This window comes from Dipodomys ordii, unplaced genomic scaffold (genome assembly GCF_000151885.1).
Source record: "Dipodomys ordii isolate 6190 unplaced genomic scaffold, Dord_2.0 Scaffold31, whole genome shotgun sequence".
NCBI lineage: Eukaryota > Metazoa > Chordata > Mammalia > Rodentia > Heteromyidae > Dipodomys > Dipodomys ordii.
In genome coordinates this window covers 8,377,435-8,395,528 of record NW_012267247.1, presented here as the reverse complement: position 1 = coordinate 8,395,528, position 18,094 = coordinate 8,377,435, and the positions used below count along the sequence as shown (strand labels likewise).

The window sequence follows — 18,094 nt, the reverse complement described above, 5'->3', positions numbered from 1 at the left end:
AAATATGGAGATAAATCAGACTTAATATGTATTTAAAGTCAGTTCTCTAATAGAAAGAGTATGGTTCAAAATATCAAAATAGGACCAGGTAAAACATGTAGTCACTTTTTAAAACATGTTCTCAGTCCTTTGTCGGTGTTTATTTTATTTCAGTAGAGTAAATGTGTTCTTGATGTAAATGCAAAGCATTTCTTCCTGACTAATCGTAGATGTAGACATTACAGTATAATTCAATAATAAAGGAGTCTTTAACCTCTAAAAAAAAAAAAGAAATGTACTCTTTATATTGCCCATGTAATTGTTACCCCTCTGTACAGTATTTTCACGATAAAAAAAGAAGAAGAAAAAAGAAATGTACTCATTATCTTGCCCATGTAATTGTAACTCCTCTGTACTGTATTCTCACAATAAAAATAAATAAATAAATAAGAAAGAAAGAAAGAAAATGTGATGTATGCACACAACGGAATTCTATAGTTCCATCAGAAAGAATGACACTGCCCCATTTGTAAGGAAATGGAAAGACTTGGGAAAAAATCATATTAAGTAAAGTAAATTAGGCCCAAAGAAACATAGGCCCCATTGTTTCCCTTATTTGTAATAATTAGTATACATCTAGGATAATCTTAGCAGATGAGCAGAATAGCTCAATAGCTACATAGATATGACCATATAAGATAATGCCAAGCAAAATGAACTTCAAGACATGGACACAAGAAGTTTTTCTTTGTTGTTGCTGTTGTTGTTGTTAATATACTATGTGATTTCTTGTTTCTTTTGTATGTTCTCCCACTATGGTATATCTTCCATTGTCACTGTATTTGATTTTGGTTCCCTGGTATTTTATATACATTTATTTGAATTAAGGAAGGGTAGGGGAACAACAGAATGGTGAGACAAAGAACAAGGTAATTAATGCAACACCAAAATACACAAGACAATATGTTGGAAATTACCTGTATAACTTGTGGGATTGAGGCTGGGAAAGTAGGAGAAAAATGAGGGAATAGGTAACAAGTTTGACAGGAAATGTACTTATTACCTTACTTATGTAACTGTAACCTCTCTGTATATCACGTTGACAATAAAACGTGTTATTCAAGAAAAAAAAAGAATTCAGTATACATTGTACAAAATTAAGAAGAGTGAGGGGAGAAGACAGGATTGAGTGAGAATGTTGAAGGGGGTGACATTGATGAAAATATCTGTATTTATTATTGCTTGTTAAAATGTAAACTCTTTTCTACAACTACTTAAAAATAATCATGAAAAGAAAACAAGTAAATCAATCCATTAAAGCTGTTAATATGTGAGTCAGCATCCTGTAGAAGGTAGTATTGGACCTGGATCTCCAAGTCCTTCCCAACCTGGACCCCACCAGAGAGTGTGTGATCTCACTGTGGGGATGAAGAACTTCTACTAAAGAGTTTCCCCACAGCTGCCTTCATGTCCCGGTTTCTCAGACTGTAGATGAAAGGATTTAACATTGGGGTCACTGCTGTGTACATCACAGTAATCACTGCATCTTTCTGGCTGTAACTGGTCAGAGGCCGTAAATACATGCCCATGACCGTCCCATAATACAAAGAAACCACAGTGAGGTGAGAGCCACAGGTGGAGAAGGCTTTGAGTATGCCCTTAGTAGATGGAACCCGTAAGACAGTGGCAAAGACCCAAACATAGGAGATAATGATACACAGAAAGGGCAATGAGAAAATACTAGCTCCAAGGTGCAACATCTTCACATTCAAGTGGTTGTCAGAGCAGGCCAGCTTGATCAAAGCAGCAACGTCACAGTAGAAGTTGTCCACTTCCCTGTTTTCACAGAAAGACAGACTAGCTGTAAATACAGCATGGGGAATAGAATTGATGGTGGCAACTGCCCAAGATGCAACAAGCATCAGGACACAAGAACAGGGTCTCATAATCATTGTATAATGAAGAGGGCGGCTGATGGCCACAGCTCGATCTACTGCCATCACAGCCAGGATATAGCTGTCTGTGTTAGCCAAGAATATCATGAAATCCATCTGTGTGAAACATCCAGCAAAGGAGATGACTCTGCTACCCACGAGGTGGTTGACCAGCATCTTGGGGATGGTGACAGATGAGAAGAAGATGTCAACCAGAGAGAGGTTGGCAAGGAAGAAGTACATGGGGTTGTGGAGGCGACCATCAGAGAGAATGGCCAGGATGATGAGCATGTTTCCAACCAGTGTGATGGGGTAAATGAGCAGGAAGAGAATGAAGAAGATGTCTTCTTGTTCCTGCTGTCCAGTCACTCCCAGGAGGATGAACTCTGTGGCAGCAGACTGGTTTTCTTCTCTCATGACTCCTTCAGCATGACAGGGGAAAGAAATCCAGAATTAGTGTAGTTTCTGACCTTTCATATCCACCACTGTTGGCTCAAGTGATCGGCTATCTGAATAACTGAGTTCATGAAATCTCAGTGGAACCCACTGATTGGGAGAACCTCCTTGGTTAATGGGATTAACCATCATTCACACTTGGATATTCATTTCAAAAATAAGCAATCTGTAAATTGGATGTTTATCATCTCTATGGATTTTACCAACTTTCAGATTTGATCATTTTGTTCATATTCTTAACATCATATTCTTTGCAGAAAATTCATAAGAATGTAAATGTCTTTCGCATCCATTCATTGTAATGTAAGATATTGCCCCTCTCTCAGACCTCACAACCTCCTGGAGCAGCCAGTGTCCCACACTACTGGTCACGTACATGAAAGGACAGCATTTGGGATCTTCACAATCTATTCTAATGCTGAGGCTCCTTCAGTAGGAAGATTACTTTGGGAATTAGGAATAGTCCCAATGGCCTGACACAGGATTTCCAGAACCCAGGATAGAACAGGCATCTCCACTGGCACTGGAAGATTCCCAGTCATCCAGATGACTGCCCATGAGGACAGAGGGCACAAATGTACACTTTTTTCCTTTCTTTTTTTTTTAATCACAAGAGATTTTTTTGTTTATGTTGTACTAAGGATTTGAAACCAGGGCCTCATGCATGCTAGGCAAGCATACTACCACCAAGACACAGTCAAGGGAAAGGGATCAGTAAACGTGGGAGAAATAGAGGAAGGGGATAACACTGTTCTAAAAGAAATGGACTCATTACCTTCCTTGCATAACTGTAACTTCTCTGGGCTTCACCTTTACAGTAAATTTTTTTAATGTCAAAAATAAATAGGCCCAGAGAATTTTCTTCACAGCTGTCCCTTTTGTCAAGTAGATTTTCACCATTACCAGGCTTTCCTAGCCTTTACTAGGTTTTCGTCTTTGGAAAATCCTTAGATATATATATAATCAGAATGGCTTCCTCTTCAGTCTTCCTTCCCTGTTATTTTTAGATGACTTATTGAATTTCACTTGACTATAACTACTATGAGATGATTGCCAGCTCTCTTTTCCCTGTGTGTTTAGTCATCCTAGCAACCCAGCCTGTTCTATTCAGTCAAGACTGCAAGATTTTAGAGGAGAAGGAAGTTATATATTGTTTATTTTTAATTTCTTCCTTTGATTATTATGGAGCATTGTTCATTTTGTGAACCAATTTGTTCTCACTTATTGTTCCTTGAATTGGATCATGGTTTATCTCCTGCAGTCCCCACATGGGAGATGCATAAAAGCACAGTCACCCTTTTTGTCCCCTGCCTACACATCTGCTCTTTTTGCTTTTGAAAAACAATTAATTCTTATTATTATCATATTTACATAACTCATGGTCTCTATTCTCACTGTCTCAGTGCTCCATTTCAGGTCATATGTTTGCAAGGCTTCCATACCTGCTTGACCCCAATTGTCCTCCTCTTGACCCATGCTGTACACAAAGGCATGCTACGTGCATCAGAAACTACTAGCTGGCCCGTCTAGACCCATGCTCTTCTTTTCCATGGACAATCAAACATTTCCAGGTCCTTTTTCAGTTAATGTGATCATGTGTTTTGTGTGCAAGTTCATCCACTTATGTATTGTAATTCTGCGATTCCTCCACTGCGTGCAAATATTCAGGATTGTTGATGGGAGGATGGAGCAACATGGAGGGATGAGCCTGTTTCCCTGTGCTGTCTCTGCCTCCAGGAGGACTTGTCACCATCAAGAAACATTCAGCCCTGCAATCTGAACTACTTAAGAGGCTGACAGCTGAGGCTCTCGGTTCAAATCCAGCCCAGCAGGGTCGTCCATGAGACTCTAATCTCTAATAAACTACTCAGAAAAGGCTTGGAGTGGCGCTGTGTCTCAAGTGGTAGAGCTCTGGCCTTGAGGTCAAACAAGCTCAGGGACAGTGCTAGTCCCTGAGTTCAAGCCCCAGGACCAGCAAACACACACACACACACACTTATGCACTCACTCACACACACACACACTTATGCACTCACTCACATACACTCACTTCTTGACTGTTGCATAAAAGTATTTTTTCATTCTGAAACACTTTACAGTTTATCATCAATTTACTGAAAGTGATTTAAGATACCATTAGTTAATCCAGTAATTTTTCTAAGATTATTACTACTCAAAATAATTCATTCTATGATTCAATCTCTCGTTCTCAATGTTTCTGCAACACATGTGAATTAACACTATAAGCATAAGAGGATATACATCTAATTACCTTATCCCCTTTATGATATACTTTCCTATTGCCGGATCTAAATCGGTATGGCCAATGTGTCCTTCTCCTTTGTACAGAACTATAGTACCCCAAGTGTTAAAGTATTCAATAAATGTAGATGGCCTAGAGACTACGTTTAGCCCATATGACACTGAAGAGAAAGATTTCAGAGCTGGAACTCTGAAGGTAGAGCTAATGTTGACAAGCCTCATTGCTATGAAAACACATAGGGACAAAAGATAAACATAAAAGTTTAAAAAACAGTAACATGAAAATCTAATCAGTCTTTTAAAACACCATAGACACTGATAGTTCATGACTGTAATCCTAGAGACTAAGAAGGCTGAGAGCTGAAGATCAAGGTTTGAGGCCATCCTAGGCAGAAAAACAAGTGAAATTCTGAGTGGCTTGAGTTGATAGAATGCTAACCTTGAGCAAAAAATCTCAAGGACAGCATCCAGGCTTTCAGTTCAAGCAGCCGGACATCTCCCCCTACATACATGTGCGCGTGCGCATACACACACACACACACACACACACACACACACACACACACACACACACAGAGGAATTTATTGGTATGGGACTATCCTCCCAATCACTGAACATTGGCTATCTTGGGAGTAAAGGGAGAAAAATAAGATTTGGGGTAGAAATTAAAAGACTTTCAAGTGTAAATACAATGTTTATTTTTAACTAGAGCTAAGAAGAAACGGTACTATATTTATTAAATCCACAGGGATGGTTTGTGTTGTGTTATTCTCTGCACTCTCCTGGTCTTTACATAACATCATAATAAAGGTGATTTAAAATACAGGTGCAACGTATTTGGTGACAATGTGGGTCTGCATTTTAAAATGCCCAGTTCCAACTGGACTCTTCACACTCCTCGGGCCTTACCCCAGAATACACAGAAGTCCATCCAAGCCTTTGCCACTCTCTGCCACTCACCATGAAACCTACCAAAGCACTAATCTTGATGCGTGAATTTCACTTCCCTCTCTGTGGGAAACATAACCCTCATAAGTGTTTCCTCCACATTTTCCAATACACTTAATTTGCACACACATATTTCACCTTACATCCTTTCTGCTAGGACACAAGAAAAAAAAGGTATATCTATGCAAATTTTACTCCTGTTTTCATTCCTTCTTTTCTCAGTCATTTTCCCCATCAACTCTGTTTTCATTATTTTCCCTTTAATATCTACCTCTACACCACCTCTTTCTCATGGAGTGGACACGGCATCTATTCTTTCTAGTCATTCAAGATATCTTCTGTCTAGTAATTCTAACTTTTCTTTCTTCTTGAACCCTTATTTGTTGGGATTGCTGAAATATGTGTAGATAGATAGATAGATGGATAGATAGATAGATATAGATATACAACTATGTGTATATATATATATATATATATATATAGTTGTTGTAGTGCCAATACCATTTGACAAACAGCTCCACTACTGAATTTTTTGGTGCTTAATTAGAAATAAGAGTCTTTTGGACTTTCCTATGGACCTACAATCCATAGATCTCAGCCTCCTGAGTAGCTAGGAGGAACAACTATTTTCAAGCGGCAGATGTGAATGTTTCTGTTACTTGAAAATCATTCACTCTTGTATTGATCAATTATAGACAAAGTCAAATTTACATATTATGAAGAAAACTCCCAAGACCTAAAGTTCAGACAGTGAAGTGTGACTTCAGGCAAAGTTATATTACTCATACTTATCAGGGGCTGAGGACAGAAGCCAGGACAGAAAATAGGAAAACACCTGGAAAAGAAAATTGGATTTTGTTTGGTGGATGGTTTTGACCCAAGCCAAGGATTTCAGACTGGATTATTAAGAGGCAAAATCAAGGGGATAGAAGAGGCACTTGGCCCTTTAGAGTGCAGACAGGTATTTGAGCACAGTGATTATGTGACTGATGAATGAGGCTATATTTTGTCTGCCAGCATCTCACAAGCATTACCATAGATCAGTTATCAAAACTGGGATTCAAGAATAAAAGGAGAAGTTGCGCCAGAAAAAGAGGAACTGTTGATATGGCCAATGCAGGACCAAAAGAACCAGGAAAACCGAGGAGAGGATTCTGAGCAGAGGGACTTCAGGATGGAGACACACAGTGCCAGATATTAGAGTGTAACCATGGAGTGGATGATGTGTCAGGCGCTGCTGGGAAGACTCAAAGAGACCCTCATAGCCCAGGGAGAGGAGCCAAGAGGTGCATCAATGTGAATACAAGAGGCATAGTCAGTGTCCTGAACTCACTGGAAGGAGGTCAGCATCTCACATAGGGCCAACCATTAACACCCAGTTTCCTTGGAATAATTTGTGGCCTGAGGTATCAAGGATATGAGGGTGATGATGTTGTGGGAAGCTTTTCGAAGATCAATAAGGCCACGTGCTTTCCCTTGTTATCCTAGCTCAACAGACCCAGTGAAAACCCCATCTTTTGAGTGCTCTCAAATTCATCTGCTGGATCCACAGCTAGTCCCTGACAAAGAAGGGCCCACTGCCAGGCTCCGTGCAATACGAGAGTGGGCAATGCCTTTGTAGCTCTGCTTAAGACCATGTCTTTGCCCACTTGTCAATGTGTATATGTGTATGTATGTGTGTGCATGCACACACATACACACACACACACCTGTGCATTCACGGCACGTGCCCCCACACACAGTATTGCTTCAGAATGAAGATGAGCCAAAGACAGAAGGAACAACCGAGTCACCACTGTCCTCTTCCACTCTGTGTTCATGAATAAGAGCCCCAGGAGGAACACGGTCAGGGTGGGATCCTCTCACTCTGCCTTCTGTCCACTGCACCTTCAGGACTCTGGTGCTGGAGTCAGGCAGACATCTATATCCTGCTTTTACTACCACCTCTCTGTGTGACTGCAGTCAGTTCATTTCTCCAGATAAACCACATCTGTTCAAAGACGCAATCATTCTACTCACCTCCTAGGGCCTAGTGATGGTCAAGGGAAGGAGTTGGAGGATGTTCTTACTGATTGCTGTTGCTGTCATGAAAACTGTTTCCAACATGGACAGCCCTACCTGGGGAGTCGGCTCGGTTGTTCAGCTTTCCTGCTGCTGTGATCTTCACTCCTCTCCCACATGCGGAATGACTGCAGACAGCTGGGTCGACCACTGCGTAACATTAATTCTGGGGGACAGACCAGCTGGGAGGCCACATCCTGGTGCTCTGTGGTTAAGGTGGAGAAGGCAGGAAAGTCACCAGATTCTGACCCAAAACAAGGGGGACAGAAAGAGTTTTCCTGGAGGAAGCCTAAAGACAAAGAGTGTAGTGTCCATCTCTAGGAAGCTGACTTGTCTTGGTATAGACAAGATCGGGAATTAGGTAGCAGGTTATAAAGTTTGTAGAACCCTGAGTCTCCCAGGATTTCATTCAGTCAAATTCAAACTAATTGTTGCAACTCATGGAAATGTAACTTGCTGGTCTCTGCGCAGACACAGTGGATCTCAAGAGAACTCTGAGTTACCTGGCAGGTGTCCCGGGGTACAGGCTCTGGGTTGACCTAGTCCATCCACTTGGTTGGGATGCAATCTCTTTTTCCCTGTTGCTCAGCACTTTCTGAGTCATGCCTGGTAAGCTGCAAGGATCATGGTATAGTTACTTGCTTTGTGGTATTTCTTCCTGCCCGTGCCTGAGTCTTCATCTCAATTAGTGTATAAGTGAGGATTTGACTTTAGGAGGGCTCAAGTACATACTTCATTTAATTCAACATGAAGAGAATAAAGCTCCTGATTTTTGCAAAATTATAGAAATCGAATGTCAGCCAGGCACTGGTGGCTCATGCCTGTAATCCTTGCTACTCACCAGACTGAATTCCAAGAATCGTGGTTTGAAGCCAGCCCAGCCAGATAAGTCTGTGAGACACTTAATTCCAATTTACCACCACTAAGCTGTCAGTGGGGTCTGTAGCTGAAGCAGTAGAATGTTAACCTTGACACAAAAATCCCAGAAACAGAGCTTTGGCCCTGTTTAAGTCTCAGGACCAACACACACACACACACACACACACACACACACACACACACACACACATGAAAAAGCCTGTGTGTATGTCATCCTGTCCATTTTATGTGCTGTCACTTTTATGGCAGCCCTGAATAATGGTCTTTGTCCTACCATTTAGCATTTCCTATGGCAGGTAGCACATTGCCATCTGCAGAAAGAAAATCCTGGTGAAGACTATGACCCTTTCGCCTCACTTACTGACTGTAATTGGCCTTGGGCCAATATTTAACTTATTTATCCATCACTGAAACTGGAAGAATAATGACAATGACAACAACAGTATCTTTACACAGGTATAAGGGCTGAATCAATTACATTTCAAAAATTCTTTTTTTGGGGGGGGTCTGGACGTGGGGCCTGAACTCTGGGCCTGGGCGCTGTCCCTCAGCTCTTCAGCTCAAGGCTAGCGCTCTACCACTTGAGCCACAGTGCCACTCCGGCTTTTTTCTTTTTGCTTATGTGGTGCTGAGGAATCGAACCCAGGGTCTCAGGCATGCAAGGCAAGCGCTCTACCACTGAGCCATCTTCCCAGCCCCCCAAAATTCTTATAACAATGCCTGCCCAGTGGTTAGCACTATGTGTTGATTATCATGTTACTTCTGGCAGATTGTCTGTGTACCACTTCCCTAGTGCATGTTTACCTCCTGTCTTACCACTAGCCGCACAGCCCCTCTGCATCTACCACACTCTGCCCATGATAGGTGTTGAAATGTTTGCTGACTTATGTTTCCCCTCTATGTCTCAGGTCACACTGTCCTGTTGACTGTGATGAACTGAACTGTCCCATGTCCAGATAATTCCTCTGTGCCCAGATATTGCCCCTGTGCCTAGATAATGCCTCTGTGCCCAAGACATGAGCACAGAGAATGTCAAACATGGATATAGTGCCATGATAAGATCTTCCTTTCTAATAATCACATTGAAGACTTTTGTGGTCTTCTCCAAATTTCTTAACTCTTCCATGTTTTGTCTGGGTACCTATGAGAAAACATGAGGGTCTGAGTTCAAACATTCAATCACCAATATCATAAAAAAAAGTTTTTTTCAAGAGAAATTTAAATAAGAAGTAAAAATGGCCAATAGACACATGAAGAAATGCTTAACATTTCACCATTAAGGAAATAATATTAAATGAAGTAGGCCAGATCCAAAGAAACATAGGTCCCATGGTTTCCCTTATTTGCAATAATTAGTATATGTCCAGGAAAGTGTTAGCAGATGAGCAGAACAGCTCAATAGCTACATACATATGACCACATAAAATGATGCTAAGCAAAATGAACCTCAAGACATGGACACAAGAGGATTTTCTTTGTTGTTGTTATTAATGTACTGTGTAATTTCTTGTTTCTTTTGTATGCTCTTCCCCCTATGGTATATCCTCTATTGTCACTGTATTTGATTTTGGTACTCTGGTATTTTGTGTGTGTGTGTGTGTGTGTGTGTGTGTTAATGTGAATTAGGGAAGGGAAGGGGAACAACAAAGTGGTAAGACAAAGGACAAGGATGGGGTGACCAATGCAACATCGATATATACAAGACAATGTTGGAAATTATCTGTGCCACTTGGGGTGAATTGGGGGTGGGAAAGTAGGAGAAAAATGAGGGAAGGGGTAACAAGTTTGACAAGAAATGTACTTATTACCTTACTTTTGTAACTGTAACCCCCCTGTACATCACCTTGACAATTAAAATAAAAAATTAAAACAACAACCAAAAACCCACTGGGATTCCATCAGAAATGGCCATCAGAAATACAAACAACAGATGTGCTGGCATTTGTGTGAAGAAAAGGAACTCTAATACACTATTAGTGGGAAGGTAAACTTTTTCTACCACTGTGGAAACTAGTTTGGAAATTCCTCTAAGAACTGAACATGGAACTGCCCTATGATTCAAAATACCACTTGGGAAATTATCTAAAAGATTACACACCAGGATACAATAAGATAATTTGTTGTACCATTCACCATAACCAAGGCATGTAAACTGCCTAGATGCCCTTCAATGGACAAATGGATCAAGAAAATAAGGTATAAAAAGCCAGGCACCAGAGGTTCATGCTTGTAATCCTAGCTACTCAGAAACTTGAGATCTGAGGATAACAGTTCAAAGCCAGCTTGGGCAGGAAAGTCTGTGAGACTCTTATCTTCTATTAACTACCAAAAATGTACAAATGCGGCTATGGCTCAACTAGCCAGAGCACTATCCTTGAACAAAAATGCTCAAGGTCAGCACCCAGGTCCTGGACCAGCAAAAAAGAAGGAAGAAGAAGAAGAAGAAGAAGAAGAAGAAGAAGAAGAAGAAGAAGAAGAAGAAGAAGAAGAAGAAGAAGAAGAAGAAAAGGAAGGTGAAGGCAGGGAGGGAGAGAGGAAGGAAGGAAGAAAGGAAGGAAGAAAGAAAGAAAATTAGGTGTATATATACACAATCCATTAGTGTGATATTGTATCATTTGTAAAGAAATAGATGTACCTCAAAAAATATATTAAGTGAAGTCAGGCCCAGAGAGACAAAATGACTCATGTTTTCTCTCATATGTAGAAGTTATACATATAAATGTACAAGTAAACACATATGGGTTGCATGCAAATGTACACAAACATATTAACAGATATATGTATTTGCAGGCAAATTTTTAAATGGGGTTAATTCCTTAGAAAAGCTAGCCCACAGTCCAACACAATGAATACCAAGAAACTGGCACTTGAAAGTAGGAGGGGTTAAGGGGGAGCGGGTAACTAATGAGTAACTTATTAGGATAAGAATCTCATAGACTTTCCTTTATGAGCTGGCCTCAAACTGTGATCCTCAGCCTCCTGAATAGCTAGGATTTTTACAGGCATGAGCCATCAGTGCCCAGCAAATTTTGTTTATGTTTTTAAAGAAGAAAAATAATGATAGGCAGACTTAATATAGTGAAAATGGCCATGCTGCCAAAATTGATGTACAAATTCAACATATTTCCTATTAAAATCCCAATGATTTTCATTACTGAAATACAGAAAACAGTCCAAAAATTCATATGGAACAACAAAAGACCTAGAATAGCCAAAACAATTCTAGGCTCAAAAGACAACATGGGAGGGATCTTGATGCCAGACTTCAAACTCTACTATAGAGCCATAATAAAAAAGACAGCTTTTTACTAGCACAAAAACAGAACTGAAGACCAATGGAATAGAATAGAAGATCCAGAAATAAAACCACCAACTACAGTCAGCTGATATTTGACAAAGGAGCCAAAGACATACAGTGGAAGAAACACAGCCTCTTCAACTACTGGTGCTGGGAAAACTGGGCGGCCACATGCAGAAAATTAAAAGTGGACCCCAGCCTGTCACCATACCCTAACATCAACTCAAAATGGATTAAAGACCTTAACATCAAACCTGAAACTCTGAAACTATTGCAGGACAGAGTAGAAGAGACACTTGAACTTATAGGCACAGGCAGGAACTTCCTGAACAGAGTCCCAGCGTCACAACAAATTGGAGAGAGACTCGACAAATGGGACTACCTTAAAATAAAAAGTTTCTGCACAGCTAAAGACATAGCAACCAAACTAGAAAGACAGCCAACTAACTGGGGAAAAATATTTACCGGCAATATATCAGACAAGGGGTTAACATCCTGTATATACAGGGAACTCAAGAAAAGATTCCCTCCCAAACCTAACAAACCAATTACTAACTGGGCAAGGGAGCTAAAGAGAGATTTAGAAGAAGAGATAAAAATGGCAAAGAAACACATGAGGAAATGTTTATCAACCCTGGTTGTAAAGGAAATGCAAATAAAAAAACAACCCTGAGATACCACCTTACCCCAGTCAGAATGGCCCGCATCCTAAATTCAGCCAGCGAGAAATGCTGGAGGGGATGTGGAGAAAGAGGAACCCTATTACACTGCTGGTGGGAATGTACACTAATACAACCACTGTGGAAAGTAGTCTGGAGGTACCTCAGAAAGTTAAATATAGACCTCTCCTATGACCCAGCCATACCACTCCTAGGCATCTATCCTGAGCAACAGGAACCAGGATACAAGGACACATGCCTCTCCATGTTCATTGCATCACTGTTCACAATAGTCAGGATATGGAAACAACCCAGATGCCCCAATACAGATGAATGGATCAAAAAAAATGTGGTACCTATATACAATGGAATATTATGTAGCCATTAGAAAAGACAAAATAATGGCACTCACAGGATGGAGCTAGAAAAAATAATTTTGAGTGAGGTAAGCCAAGAGCAAAAAGACAAACAACACATGGTCTCCCTGATAAGTGGATGTTAAATCCAAAATGTAAGGTGATATGACAAAGTAAACAAGACACAAGAAACAAAGGACCTCCACTCATCTTGTCGAATCATTACTAAATGACTCTGTGCTGCTGACCACGTATATGGCATATATGTGCACATCTGAGGGAAACTAGGAGGAGGACACAGAAACAGAGGGAAGAAAACATACAACAGCGGGACCCATCAGCTGCACTAGATATTGATCAAAACGAACTAAGCAACTCAATGGCAGCAATGGGAGGGAGGGAATGAGTGGGAAAGAGGGAACAGCTGACATTATGCAAAAGGAAAGAAATATACATATCACCTGATGTGGAAGAAATAACTGTATTGTCAAAGCTCATAGAACTCATAAACTTTATAGATCATGATAAAGACAATTTGCCCCATGAAGGTTAGAATGTGTTTGTGACTTTATCACTATCTCACAATACTGTGAAATTTGTTAAATTTATGTAATCACTTAATCCCAATTAAAAAATTGCAAAAGAAAGAAGAAAAATAATGGTCACTCTGATTATTTGTAATTATTGCCTACCACATTTTACAGACTAATATTTTCAATCATTTATTATACCTTGAATAACATATATTGTACATTTTTCATTGATGAGTATTGTAAATGTAATCATGTATTAACAGGTCTTCCCCTCAAGTTTGTTAGTCTACTGGGAATAATTAAACATAGTATTCAAATAAAATGTTACATGTCATCTGGTATGGTTGCACACTTCTCTTAAATTCCAGCTATGTGGGAGATGGAGATAAGACAATCCTGGTTCAAGGCCACCTGAACAAGATATTAGCAAAGTAAGTTATTGAACTAAACTCCAGGAAATGAAAAAGAGGTTTTTCTTTGTTGTTTTCTTTTCTTTTCTTTTTGTCTTGTTTGTTCATTTAGCTATCTTTGGGAGGGTAAGGGGGACACAGAAATGGAGGATTAAAGGGTGAACAAATGCAGCAGTGGTACTCACTAGACACTGTGTTGAAAATTAAAAATACAACTTGTGGGTAGGATGTGAGGGAAAAATCTATGAATGAGGGAAGCGGTGACACTGTTCAAAAAGAAATGTACTCATTACCTGACTTATATAACTAAAACCCCTCTGTCCATCACCTTTATAATAACAACAAGATATATTATAAAAATAAGATATATCCTCAAACCATTACTAGATTTCAAAAAAAATCTCATGGCCAGGTGCTGGTGGCTCATGCCTATAATCCTATATACTCAAGAGGCTGAGATCTTAGGATCATCATTTAAAGCAAACTTGGGCAGAACAGTCCAAGAAACATTTATCTCCAATTAATCATCCAAAAAGCCAGAAGTGGAGCTGTAGATCAAGTGATAGAGTGCTATCCTTGAACAAAAGAAGATCAGGAACAGTGCTCAGATACTGAATTCCAACTTCAGGACTCAGATAACAACAAAAAAAATCATGATAATGGCCATTCTAACTGGAATGAGGCAGAATTTCATTGTTGTTTTGATTTGCATTTCCTTTATGGCCAGAAATATTGACCATTTCTTCATGTGTTTATTGGCAATTTTTACTTCTTCTGAGAAGACTTTTTAGCTCATTAGCTTATTTATTATTTGGATCATTGGTTTTTGAGAGTTTAATTTTATGAGTTTTCTGAATATTCTGGATTTTAGGCCATTGTCTAATGTGTAGCTGGCAAAAATCTGCTTCCATTTTGTAGACTTCCTTTTTAGCTTATTAGCTATGTCCTTTGCTGTGCAGAAAATCTTTAGTTTGATGCAGTCCCATTTATCAAATCTTTCTTTGATTTGCTGTGCTTCTGGATCTTTTTGGGGGGGGAGGGGGGTCCGGTCATGGGGCCTGAACTCTGGGCCTGGGCGCTGTCCCTCAGCTCTTCAGCTCAAGGCTAGCGCTCTACCACTTGAGCCACAGCACCACTTCCGGCTTTTTTTATTTTTGCTTATGTGGTGCTGAGGAACCAAACCCAGGGCCTCTGGCATGCAAGGCAAGCACTCTACCACTGAGCCACCTTTCCAGCCCTGCTTCTGGATCTTTACTCAGATAGTTTCAGCCTATGCCCCGGAACCCTAATGTTTCTCCTACTCCATCCTGTAATAGTTTCAAGATTTCAGGTCTCACATTGAGGTCTTTATCCATTTTGAGTTGATTCTGGAGCAAGGTGGTATATAAGGAGGTAGTTTCAGTTTTCTGCATGTGGATGGCCAGTTTTGCCAGTACAGTTTGTTGAAGAGGCTGTCTTTCTTCCAGGCTATGTTTTTGGCTCCCTTATTGAATGTTAAATAGCTGTGGAGCTGTAGGTTTATATCTGGGTCTTCTATTCCATTCCATTGGTCCTCAAGACTGTTTTGTTTTGTGCTGTTTTTATTACTAAGGTTCTGTAATAGAGTTTGAATTTTGGTATTGTTATTCCTCCAATACTATTCTGCCTGCTAGGATTGCTGTTGCTATTCAGGGTCTTTTTTGTTCCACATAAATTTTTGGATTGCTTTCTCTATCTCACTTAAGAATGTTGTTGGGATTTTGATGGGTATTGCAATTGTTTTGGGAAGCATTTCCATTTTCACAATGTTAATTCTTCCAATCTAGGAACATATAAGTTCTTTACATTTCCTTAAAGCTTCTTTAATTTTCTTCTTTAAATTTTTAAAGTTTTCACTATAGAGGTCCTTCAATAAGAGATGCTGGCAAGGATATGGCTAAAAGGGAACACTAATTCACATGGTGGAAATATAAATTTGTTTAATCACTCTGGAAAGCAGTGTGAAGGTTCCTCAAAAAAAAAATAAACATAGAACTACTCCATGACACAGCAATTTGACTCCTGAGCATTTCCCAAGAGATTACAAACCAGAATATAATAAAGCTATCAGCACAATCATGTTCATTGTAGTACTATTCACCATAGCTTAGATATGGAATCAGCCCAGATGAATGGATCAAGAACTTGTGGTACATATACACAATGGAATTCTACTCATCCATTAGAAATAATAGTATTGTACTACTTATGAAGAAATGGAAATACCTGGGAAAATTACATTAAGTAAGTCAAGTTTGAGTAGACTGGGATCAAAGGTAAATAGGTAGATGAATGTAGAGAGGAGAAGGGGAGAAGGCTTTCAAGAATCCAATATATATCATACAAAATTAAGAAGAATGAAAGAAGAGAGGGATGGGTGAGAATGTTGAAGTGTCATAAACTGCTGTGTTAAATGGCAACTCCTTTGTACAACTAATCTTAAAGGTAAAAGAAAATAAAAAATCAGTCAATCATTTTGAGGCTTTTAAGATGAGAGTCAGCATCCTGTGAAAGGTAGTATTGGACCTGGATCTCCAAGTCCTTCCCAACCAGGACCCCATTACGTGGGTGATTTCACAGCAGGGATGAAGAAGTTCTGCCAAAGAGTTTCCCCAGAGCAGCCTTTATGTCCCGGTTTCTCAGACTGTAAATGAACGGATTTAACATTGGGGTCACTGCTGTGTACATCACAGTAACCACTGCATCTTTAAGGCTATATCTGGTCAAAGGTCGGAAATACATGCCCATGACTGTCCCATAGTACAATGAAACCACAGTAAGATGAGAGCCACAGGTGGAGAAGGCTTTGAGTATACCCTTAGTGGATGGAACCCGTAAGACAGTGGCAAAGACCCAAACATAGGAGATAATGATACACAGAAATGGCAATGAGAAAAGGCCAACCCCAAGGTACATCATCTTCACATTCAAGTGGATGTCAGAGCAGGACAGCTTGAGCAAAGGTGCAATGTCACAGTAGAAGTTGGCCACTTCCTTGTTGCCACAGAAAGAAAGACTAGCTGTAAATACAGTGTGGGGAAAGGAATTGATGATTGCAACTGCCCAAGACGCAACAAGCATCAGGACACAAGAACGGGGTCTCATAATCATTGTATAATGAAGAGGGCGGCTGATGGCCACAGCTCGATCAATTGCCATTGCAGCCAGGATATAGCTGTCTGTGTTAGCCAAACCTATCATGAAATCCATCTGTGTGAGACATCCAGCAAAGGAGATGACTCTGCTACCCACGAGATGGTTGGCCAGCGTCTTGGGGATGGTGACAGATGAGAAGAAGATGTCTACAAAAGAGAGATTGACAAGGAAGAAGTACATGGGATTATGGAGGCGAACATCAGAGAGAATGGCCAGGATGATGAGCATGTTTCCAACCAGTGTGATGGGGTAAATGAGCAGGAAGAGGATGAAGAAGATGTCTTCCTGTTCCTGCTGTCCAGTCACTCCCAAGAGGATGAAATCTGTGGTAGCAGACTGGTTTTCTTCTCTCATGGCTCCTTCAACAAGGAAGGGGAAAGGAATCCAGAATTATTAATTTGGTTACTGAGTATAATAATCTTTCGTTGCCAACATATTTTACTCAAAAAGTCAGCTGTCTTTACCCCTAAGTTTATCAAATCCCCACCATTCAGAGCAAACTTCCTGTTTATCAACAGGAGTAAATGCTTTTACATTCCTATCCAGAAAGAGCAATCTATGAATCAGAGGTAGATAACCATTCCCACAAGCATCTAGCCATCTCTAATTTTCATTCATCTTCTAGGTCCTAGAGTCTTGTTACAGTTCATGAGCATGGGAGAAAAAATGTACATTATCTATCCATTCAATATCTAAGACACATTCTCTGCTCCCAAGAATCTTACAGTATTTGGGTGAAACTGGAATCACACACTTGACTTTACCTTATCGATGATAAGGTACCTTATCCATGATAAGATAGCATTTTGGAGTCTTTGACAAAGTTTTCTAGTGCAAGGGGTCTGTTAGGAAAGGGACTCACTTGGAATTTGCTCCTTCAACCAATTGCTTCTTCAATCAATCTTATAGTGACTCCAGACTCCAGGAGGTGCTAGGGGCCTACTCTACTTTGGTGGGTGATAAGACAGGGTTTATTATTAGATGATTAGATTTTGGTGCTACCAAAATTACCCTGATGAAGTTTCTCCCCAGTTGCTTCATTTACAAAGCTGATTTTTACATCTCCTTTAATAGACATTTCCTGTTTGGAAAACACTCAAATACACATAAAACCACAATCACAATGTTTTTCTCTCGGTCTTCC

General features: G+C 40.0%; 2 protein-coding genes across 2 annotated transcripts; both read right to left on the bottom strand.

Moving 5' to 3' along the window:
* Positions 1–1,394: 1,394 nt before the first annotated feature.
* On the bottom strand, positions 1,395–2,330 carry LOC105985687 (olfactory receptor 1A1-like). Its single transcript, XM_013016321.1, has one exon. It carries the CDS (start codon positions 2,328–2,330, stop codon positions 1,395–1,397), a length of 936 nt encoding a protein of 311 aa, XP_012871775.1.
* Positions 2,331–16,368: 14,038 nt separating this feature from the next.
* On the bottom strand, positions 16,369–17,304 carry LOC105985792 (olfactory receptor 1A1-like). Its single transcript, XM_013016449.1, has one exon. The coding sequence runs from the start codon at positions 17,302–17,304 to the stop codon at positions 16,369–16,371; it is 936 nt and encodes a 311-aa protein (XP_012871903.1).
* Positions 17,305–18,094: the final 790 nt, after the last annotated feature.

Coding starts and splice junctions, on each gene's coding strand:
- LOC105985687 (XM_013016321.1), bottom strand. CDS start 2,330: ATGAGAGAAGAAAACCAGTCTGCTGCCACAGAGTTCATCCTCCTGGGA.
- LOC105985792 (XM_013016449.1), bottom strand. CDS start 17,304: ATGAGAGAAGAAAACCAGTCTGCTACCACAGATTTCATCCTCTTGGGA.